The sequence below is a fragment of the Myotis lucifugus genome, unplaced genomic scaffold (genome assembly GCF_000147115.1).
Source record: "Myotis lucifugus unplaced genomic scaffold, Myoluc2.0 scaffold_130, whole genome shotgun sequence".
Taxonomy (NCBI): Eukaryota; Metazoa; Chordata; class Mammalia; order Chiroptera; family Vespertilionidae; genus Myotis; species Myotis lucifugus.
This window is the reverse complement of record NW_005871178.1, coordinates 1,131,705-1,141,478: the sequence shown is the minus strand read 5'-3', so window position 1 is coordinate 1,141,478 and position 9,774 is coordinate 1,131,705. Positions and strand designations below refer to the sequence as shown.

The 9,774-nt window shown below is 40.5% G+C and overlaps 1 protein-coding gene across 3 annotated transcripts in view; it reads right to left on the bottom strand.

The window, feature by feature from the left end:
• Positions 1 to 207: 207 nt before the first annotated feature.
• VLDLR (very low density lipoprotein receptor) overlaps positions 208 to 9,774 on the bottom strand; it is a 34,149-nt gene continuing 24,582 nt past the window's right edge. The window contains exons 12-19 of one of the 3 annotated variants that reach the window (XM_023758431.1): positions 9,326 to 9,444; positions 8,400 to 8,539; positions 7,926 to 8,067; positions 4,395 to 4,541; positions 3,188 to 3,271; positions 2,737 to 2,817; positions 1,745 to 1,914; positions 208 to 845 (exon numbers count right to left, since the gene is read on the bottom strand). In XM_023758431.1, the coding sequence (XP_023614199.1) occupies positions 810 to 845; positions 1,745 to 1,914; positions 2,737 to 2,817; positions 3,188 to 3,271; positions 4,395 to 4,541; positions 7,926 to 8,067; positions 8,400 to 8,539; positions 9,326 to 9,444 (919 nt within the window). In that variant the 3' untranslated portion in view covers positions 208 to 809. Of the gene's footprint in view, positions 846 to 1,744; positions 1,915 to 2,736; positions 2,818 to 3,187; positions 3,272 to 4,394; positions 4,542 to 7,922; positions 8,068 to 8,399; positions 8,540 to 9,325; positions 9,445 to 9,774 lie in introns of those variants that run through there. The other 2 variants (XM_006094109.3, XR_002830575.1) reach the window with 2 other exon arrangements.

Sequence of the window (9,774 nt, the reverse complement as noted above, 5' to 3'; positions counted from 1 at the left end):
TAGCTTTTTTTTTTTTTTAGAAAATAAATTATTGCAGAGGAAATATTTAGTAGTACCTTGTCCTTTTTGCATTTGGTTATTAAAAAATAGTAATATTATAGACTTAATTTACAACATCAAAACCTATAGCTCATATATTTAATTAGAACATTTGATACTATTTAGACTGTTTATAGTTTCTCCTAGAGGAATAGGCATAAACCATGGTTAAGCTGCTTAGTTTAATTTTTTTAGCACTTGGAAAAAAATGTACAGTAGTTTGAACACTCAGTCTTTGCAAACCTCCATTGAGGTCAAAGATTTCATTCATAGGTACAAAATTAGTTTACAAATTTTTTGGCAATTTCATCTTAGTAACCCGTTTTATCCTATTGCCATTGTCCCAACCATTGAAAAAGTTTACAATAATTTACATAGAAATATTTTCAAAGTGCTTAAGAATAGTGATTGTTCTCTGGGATATTTACAGGTGGCCTATACAATGTATGTACAGGTGGTATACACTATAGCACAAGTTTCATTGCTGGAATATGGCTTTCTAGGGAAAGTGCATATTTGGCCAGAGGTGGCAATACTGTCTAGAAATTCAAGGGTTATAGGGAACCACATCCAAAGCTGAAGCAGAGTGTGGACAGGAATATTTATGAAAGTCATATAAAAACGGTCAAGTACACAAGCTTGATCAACGCAGATATCTTGATGTTCTTCCAGGCTGGAGGAAGAAAGAGACTTCAGCTGCTGGCTCGGTTACCATTCCAAATTGGGGAATTATTGGTTTGGATCTCAAAGGTTGAGACTTGTCTCAGAAGTCAAGCTAGATCATCATCTGTGCTTACAATTGATATCTGTGGAAAAGAAAAAATATGGAGTGAGCTTGATCACTCATTGGTAGCACTTCTAGTCACTAAAATGGACCTTGCTTTTGAGTTGGCCATTCAGAACTCAAAGGTACATAGAAGGGAAGTCAGATCCAAAATAGTATTGAGTTGTGTCACTAATGCAGTTTAACTTGAATTTAGCTGTATCTACTTGGTAGAGAGAGGAAATAGTGTGACTAATTCTGCATCTTCTACTTAATGATCTCAAGTCCTGGAGAAAAATATGGATAGACAGACACACGTGTGCCATGAATTGGCTACCATTCTTTGTTTTACCAGAATGTTGGAGAGGGAGTGCTCAGCACTTGTTTTGTTCAGACTGGTCCCTAAATGAAGGCCAAATACTCCATTTGGGTTTCAACTAAAGAACAAGTGACTGAGTGAAAAGCTAGCTAGCTATACTAGGTGGGATAGGACACTTCCAAGCATTTGGTAATTTTGGCCCAAAGAATCTTGCTCAATACACTGACTAACTCTCCTATATATGATATGCCAATCTTGCTCAATACACTGAAGCTAACTCTCCTATATATGATATGCCAATTTACTTATTTAACAGTTCAAAAAGGAGCTACTTGGTTCATGCAAATATTTACATGTAGTTTCTATAACCAAAAATTCCTCCAATAGTATAGTGATGCCCTGAAGTTGACTTACTTGTCATCCTGTACGGGGCAGGTGCTGATCAACTGACTGACTTATGTTCTAACAGGCTAGACTGTGTAATCTCTAATAAATGAAGTATTTGGTGGGTCCATGATCCTACTGGCTCTTCCTAGCCCAGACAGTCATAGCTTGAGTTTGAAGTCTCCTTACCACAAAGTCTTACTGCAAGCAATGGCATAGAGGACACAAAGCTGACTTACTGCTGGGTACGTGTGTCCAACCGAAGCACTGTGTCTACCAATGTCTATAGACAGGTCCTCTTCAGTGGTCTTCAAGTACACGGGATTGTCAAAGTTCATGCTTTTCATGTTCTTGTGTTGCCAGTTCCGCCACATCAAGTAGCCACCGACTGCTGCCATTGCTAAGAGCACTGAAAAAAGTTCGAAGGCAACTAAGCAAGGTCTAGTCTCAAAACACAGAAAAAAGATCATGTTCATGAATCCATAAGCGACATTCCTAAAAGTTTCATGTTCTATGATGCTGATATAACCAGAAGTTAGAATCTAAATGGGCAGGAGCTTGAAACCAGGTCAGACCAATGGTTAAGTGTTATTCTCTAGACTGGGCAAACATAGTGTCCAGGGCCCCTTCCCAGGCAGAACGAATTGAAATTGTGGAAGCTTATGGAGAGCTCTTCAAGGAGTCCTCCTAGTGTGTTCACTGAGCTTGCAATCCAGTAATTTAGGATAAAGAGGCCATTATAGCATAGTGCCTTAGCATTCACATACTCAATAGTAGCTTTAGAGGTCCATCTCCCTGGGTTTGAAAATTCCTAACTTTTTAATTTACTTCCTATATGTCCTATAATTCTTCAAGAAAGCATTTGATCATTTTATCTCCTCGGTATGAAATACTATATATATTTCAAAGAGAATTAGAACAGTTTTCTTTACTTAAAGGGACTTATTGTGAAAGGGGATATGCCATTCTGAAGTAGAAAGCTATAAGCACCCTTCATGTAATAGCTGAACATTTATCACTGCCAGTCACTGTGGGAAGGATACCACTGAAGAGAAAGGCATGGACTCTCAACTCAGTGTGCCATGTTGGGGAGGGAGTAAAATGTAATTCAGTATCATGAGAGCTATGAAAGTACAAGGGGCCACGGGAAGTATGTCTCTAGATGAACTATAAATGCCCATCTGGTATCTAAGAAGTTCATGGGCTCCACATATATGAAGAATCGACTTACAGAGGGGAAGGATGGCCCATGCAGCAGAAGTCCCTTTTGGGGGAACGCTGACCTCCGATACTGCTGTGGTCACGTTGATCCCTATAGGCGGATAAAAAGAATCAGTTTAGAAGAATCTGAACTCAGACTTGGAAATGCACCCATCTCGTGGAGAGCCTCATACCCTTGCATCCATCACGATGCTCAGTATCTATGATTGTATAGCAGCAACAACTGATCTAGAAGTATTTGAGAGTCACATGCTGTTATAGCCATTTCATTAACATTTCTCTAACACAAACCTTAATAAGTCAGGTCAGACTAAGACTCGAAGCTTCTTAGTCTTTGCAGTTTAAAAGTAGGTTACCAATCGGGAGAGCTAGTAGTTAAAGGCTGTATTAATTATTTAAGTAATAGATACAAAGTGTGGCTGTTAGTTGAGATTAACAGTTTGCAATACTGAACCCAATACCTCCAGGAACTAGTCCACTAGTTGGTGAAATTTCTGTTGTGTTGGTATCTTTTGTCTCACTGTAAGTCATAGTAGTTGCAGTACCTGAATTATAAAAACCAAGAACCTGGTTAATGCCAAGGTTCCAGAGTGGCTAGTTGTTTAGTCCAGATGAGCCCTGGCTAGGTTATTTTAATAGCACGGGAAACAGACAAATCACTGCTGAACTAAGTTGCATGGTGGATGTATCAAATCTGGGAGAAACAGCAGTCTTCGGACAAAACCAGACACATGAGACTTTAGGCAGAAGAGCAAGCATTTGAAATTTGACCATTTAAAAAGACACACAGCCATACTTCATGACCCCTCTAAGCAATGTCCAGGCTCCTGAAAGTTACAAAAAATGCCCGTGAGCCTGGCAGCGGGGGCTTAGTGGTTGAACCAGGAGGTCACTGTTCGATTCCCAATCAGGGCACATGCCTGGGTTGTGGGTTTGATACCTCAGTAGGGGGGCATGCAGGAGGCAGCAAATCAATGATTCTCTCTCATCATTGATATTTCTCTCTCCCTCTCCCTTCCTCTCTGAAACCAATAAAAATATTTTTTTAAAAAAGAAATGCTCTTGAAAACAGATGACCAGGCATACTAGTCTTACCCCAGATTGTCTTGCAACTACTTTCTCAGTAAACGGAGCTAGTCCCTGCAGGGACTCAGGATTAAACTAATAAAAACCTCACAATATGAACTCCTTGCTTACAACATGTGAGTTGAATTTGCCGCTTAACCAAAAGCTAAGAACAGAAGACTAAAAATGTAAGTTGAAGTGTGAGTTTAAGATAGTGTCACGCACTGGGGCCATGAGGTTTCCTGTGACTATAACCTTCTTTGTGCATTTCAGGCCTCTCTCTTCAGAGGAAATGTTAAGGCTTTGTTCTGTTATCTGCATGTTGCCTAGCTCAGTGTTGTTATGGGACTAGTCAGTAAGAGGCCTGTTAATACTTTGACAAAAGTGTCACTTAAAGACTCATCTGATGTTGAAATGAGTTAAAAGTCAACTCTGAAGTAAAGCCATGAGTACCTGGTAGGCACTAGTACCAGGCATGTTCTCAAAGCTATTCCTAGAGTTAGTTAAAACAGAATTCTTAAAATCCAGGCTAGTTTTCATAGCTAGTGTCTTATTGTAGCCTGTTGTATGTCTGGCTAGTGGATGAAAAGTAAAGAGTCTTACTTTGGCACTCCCGGCCATTTGCCCGTAGGTTGAACCCATTGGGACAGGAACACGTGTATTTTGGGGAGTGATCATTAATCTGTGGTGCTGGCAGACATAGGTATTCACATCCTCCATTCTCCATGTCTTCTTCACACCAATTTTTACCTGTTTAGACACAAAAATCCTTTAAGAGAAGTACGCCAGGGCCTGTTATATACACAAAGTCCTGTTCTAGGTGCTGAAGACATGAATCCTTGGCTCCAAGGAGTTTAAACTTGTCTACTCAGCCTAACCTTCAAGTTAAACCAATACCAGTGAAGACTAAATATAAGAGTATAGACAGCATGCTCTAAGGACACCAGAGATCCAAAGAAACTTCTTGGAAGTAGAACAAGAGTTATGCCTTAAACAGATGGATGGTGAGGGAGTAGGTGGAGAATGGAGGTGAGTGACCAGGAGTGGCACTAATTACTGGTCCAAAGCTCATAATGAAGGCTCCGAGGAAGGAGATAAGCATGTTCTCCTAGCTTTATCATGCCTTGTTCCCACAAAGTGGAAGGCACCCAACTATATGGACGTTTAAGAGTTTCATTCATTCATTTTTATGCATATAACACCCCTCCACACATACACACACAACATACACACACAGTTTACCTAATCAGCCTTCCTCTCTCAAGCTCCTGGTAACCACTAATCTGTTTATTATTTGTACTAGAGGCTTGGTGCATGAAATTAGCGCACGGGGCGGGGGGGGGGGGCGGTCCCTCAGTCTGGCCTATGACCTCTTGCAGTCCGGGAGCCCTCGGGGATGTCCGACTGCCGCAGAGGCAGGAGAGGCTCCCACCACTGCTGCTGCGCTCACCAGCCATGAGCCTGGCTTCTGGCTGAGTGGTGTGCCCCCTGTAGGAGCGCACTGACCACCAGGGGGCAGATCCTGCATTGAGCATCTGTCCCCTGGTGGTCAGAGCGCACCATAGCGACTGGTGGTTCGGCCATTCGGTTGATTTGCATATTAGCCTTTTATTATATTATATAGGATAGTTTCCCCTTCTTCAAGGTGTCATATAAATGTAGTTACACAGTATCTGTTCTTTTCAAACTCTCTTCTTTCATTTATCAATATTAAGAGTTGTGAAGTGTACCTCATTATAGCTTAGTCATTGTATTTCCCTAATGACTAAGGATTTTGAACATCTTTTCATGTACTTATTGGACATGTAGAGCTTCTTTGGAGAAATGCCTATTCAAATAATTTATCCATTTTTAATTTTTTATGTTATTTTCCCCTTTTACCCTCATTTACCCCCTTCTCTGCACTATTGTCTGTCCATGGATTATGCATATATGCATATAAGTTTTTTGATTAATCTACCCCCCTTCCCTAACCTCCTCTTTCCTGCTGAGATTTGTCAGTCTGTTCCATGCTTTTATGTCTCTGGATCTGTTTTATTCATCATTTTATTTTGTGCGTTAGATTCCATATTTAAGAGAGATCATGTGATACTTGTCTTTTTCTGACGTGCTTATTTTGCCTAGCATAATACTCTCCAGGTCCCTCCATGCTACCTCGGATATTTGCTTTTTTATTTTTGAGTTGTAAGAGTCCTTTATGTATTCTGGGTAATAGATTCTTATTGGCTTTATGGTTTGCAAATATTTTCTCCCATTCTGGGGTTGCCTTTTCACTTTTTTGATAGTATACTTGGAATCACAAAATTTTTAAAAATTCTGATGAAGTTCTATTTATCTATTTCTTCTGTCACTTGTGCTTTTGGTATCATATATTAGAAACCATTAACTCAAGGACATGAAGATTTACTCCTATGTTCTCTCTCTTTTTTTAAATGAATGTGCATTAGGGTCACTTGAGAAACTGGGAACATTTATTCTATGGATTCTAAAGCTCAGTCTTTTCAACCTTATATCTCCAGGGCCTAGAACTGTACCTGTCACCTAATAGATTTTTAAAACATTATTCCCATTTCATAGCCCCTCCCCTTTGGCAACTAAGCTTGTTCTCTTCTGTATCTCTGGGCCTGTTTCTGTTTATTCATTTATTTTGTTTTTTAGATTCCACATATGTATAAGTGAAATAATATGGTATTTGTCTTTCTCTGTCTGACTTACTTCATTTAGCATAATACCCTCTAGGTCCATCCATATTGTTGCAAACAGCAAAATTTCATTCTTATTTATTACTCAATAATATTCCATTGATGTCCATTCATTGATGGACATCTAGGTTGCTTCCATATTTTGGCTATTACTAGTAATGCTGCAATGAACATAGGGGTGCATATATCTTTTTGAATTAGAATTTTTGTTTTCTTCAGGTAAATACTCAGAAGTGGAATTCTGGATCATATGAAAGTTCTATTTTTAATTTTTTTGAGGAATCTCCATATTGTTTTCCATATGGCTATACTAATTTACAATCCCACCAACAGTGCATGAGGGTTCCCTTTTGAGTACATCGTCACCAACACTTGTTGTTTGTTGATTTATTGATGATAGCCATCTGACAGGTGTGAGGTGATAACTCATTGTGATTTTTTTTTGCATTTCCCTGATGATTAGTGACATTGAGCATCTTTTCATATGTCTGTTTGCCATTTGTATGTTGTCTTGGGAGAAATATCAATTCAGGCAGGTCCTCTGCCCATTTTGTTGTTGTTGTTGTTGTTGTTTTAATCCTCGCCCAAGATATTTTCCCATTGATTTTTAGGGAGAATTGAAGAGAGAGGGAAAGACAGAGAGAAACATCAATGTGAGAGAAACACATCAATTGGTTGCCTCCTGCATGTGCCCCAGCCAGGGCCTGGGCTGGGGAGGAGCCTGCAACCAACGTACATGCCCTTGACTGGAATTGAACCCGGGATCCTTTGGTCCACAGGCCCACGCTCCATCCACTGAGCCAAACTGGCCAGGGCCCTCTGCCCATTTTTCAGTTGGGTTGTTGTGTGTTTTTTGGTGCTACATTGTATGAGTTCTTTATATGTATTGGATATTAACCCCTTATTAGATGTATCATTTGCAAATGTTTTCTTCTATTCAGTAGGTTGTCTTCATTTTTTGGTAGTTTCCTTTGCTGCACAAAAACTCTTTAGGTTGATATTAAAAGTTCCATTTAGATAGAACCAATCAAGTCTTTTAAGGAGACAATATGACCAGATGTGTCTGAGCATCTACACAATCCTATACAAGATGCGTCATGGGGGGTGGAGGAAGGGAAAGTTGGCTACTTCGGAGGCTAATGCCATAGTCTTAGCAAGAGGGGATGTAGGCCGAGGGGATGTGGAAAAGACTGAAATAAAAGACTGAACATGGAAGGTTGGGGGGGAATAGGAGAGCTCAAGTTCTGAAGCTCTTTTACTAGGAAGCCAGAAATAAAATATCCCAAACTCCAGGTTTGAAGTGTTTGGTATAGAAGGGAAAAGCTCCATTTTAGAGCAAGTTGAATTGCTAACAAGCTACTGATACCCAGCCGGTACTGTGTCATGCCCCTGCCCTTAAAGTGGCCCTGAAGGGTCCTGCTTCCCCGGTTACCTGATGGCTGGACGAGTTCATGATAGACAATGATGTCTTGGGCATCATTAAGGTTGTTAACTAGAGTGGCCAGCTCCGACCCAGTGAATTTATTGGCACCATAGACGGCTTCATTTTCCCCGTCTATCCAGTAGACACGATCCTAAAACAGAACCCCCAAATTAGCACGTATATGTAGGATTAACACAAATCACTGTCTAACTAAGGTCATTATTATTTACTGGCAAATTAATGGACCAAGTTTATTTAAGGCTGGTCTGGGATACTGGATGTGAAACTGTAAGAGAGCAAGTTCAGGTTTCTTAAAGTGCTACAAAGGATCAAAGATTATCTAACTTGCCCCAGGTTTTAAGTGACAGCAGCTTTTCAATTCATGCCCTCTGCTCTCCCCTCCTCCCCCCATGTCTGTTCCTTCTCCCCAAGGTGCTATAGTAACTCAAAGGTATACACTTGGACGTGAGGCAGGCGTCTTACCTCAAATATCGTTAGTGCGAGAGGATGGGCGAGGAACTCCAGAGACTTGAGCACTATCCTCCGATCTTGGCCGTTCAAGTCCACACTGGATAACATGTGCAACTTGGAATCAAGCCAATAGAGACGGCTCTTTATGAGGTCTAGGCAGGAAAAGAATTTCGTTGCATGGTAAGTCAGTATGGCTCTGGCTTCCATTTAAAATCTCTAAGGAATCCGATATTTGACTTTTATGATTCCTGCTTCAGCAGGGATTCTTTTTAAAAAAAATATATTTATTGATTTTTTACAGAGAGGAAGGGAGAGGGATAGAGTTAGAAACATCGATCAGCTGCCTCCTGCACGCCCCCTACTGGGGATGTGCCCACAACCAAGGTACATGCCCTTGACCAGAATCAAACCTGGGACCCTTCAGTCTGCAGGCTGACGCTCTATCCACTGAGCCAAACCGGTTAAGGCTCCAGCAGGGATTCTTAATGGGATCCCGCAAATCCTGTGAAATGGCATGCCATTTCGGGAAACTCAAGGGGTACCTACGGTTCTCAAAGTAACTGACTTAAATGTTACTCACATGATAGAAGTTTTAAAAGAGGCTAGCATTTTGTGGTTCTCTCCTTCTGAGCCAGAAAAACTGTTATAAGCTGGCAATTCAGGAAATGCTAAGGCACCTGGGCCAGGAGTATTTAGGGTGAGAGTTCCCGAGACCCACCATTCACTGAATTTGTGTCAGATATTAGGCCCCCGTGGACTAGGTAGTAATTATGCAGTATGTAATTTAAATTCCCCATTCCATTGGTATTGCTCAGTTATTTCCATCCAAAGCCACTGCTCTAGCGCTGTCTGCTGTGGTCTAGAGTTAACAATGGAGATCAGTTAAAGCCAGGTGAAGGCTGTTGAATTGGTGGTCAACATAGGAAGAACATACGTACCAAGTGTAATTCCGTTAGGCCATTGGATATCCACTGCCACCAGCGGCCGTCTATCAAATCCATTCATTCCTGCTTTTTCTATTTTAGCTGGCTCACCCCAGTCTGACCAGTAAACAAATCTGGGAAGAATTAAGTTAGAAATAAGCCTCAGTGGTTTTAGAACGAATCAAGTTGTAGCTTAGGACAAACGTTCAAAGAGTGAACAGAAAAATTCTAGGGATTGATTACGACAAATAGTAACACTTCAGACTATAACTTATGTTCTGCGTAAACAGAACACTAAGAACCTACAAGCTCATTCACTATATTAATGTATTTGAGTCAGCCAAAAGTCACATATTATATGTTCCGTTTTTATTTCTATTTTTTATTTTTTTGTTAATCCTCACCTGAGGAGGATATCTTTTTCCATTGATTTTTAGAGAGACTGGAAGGGAGGGGGAGAGACA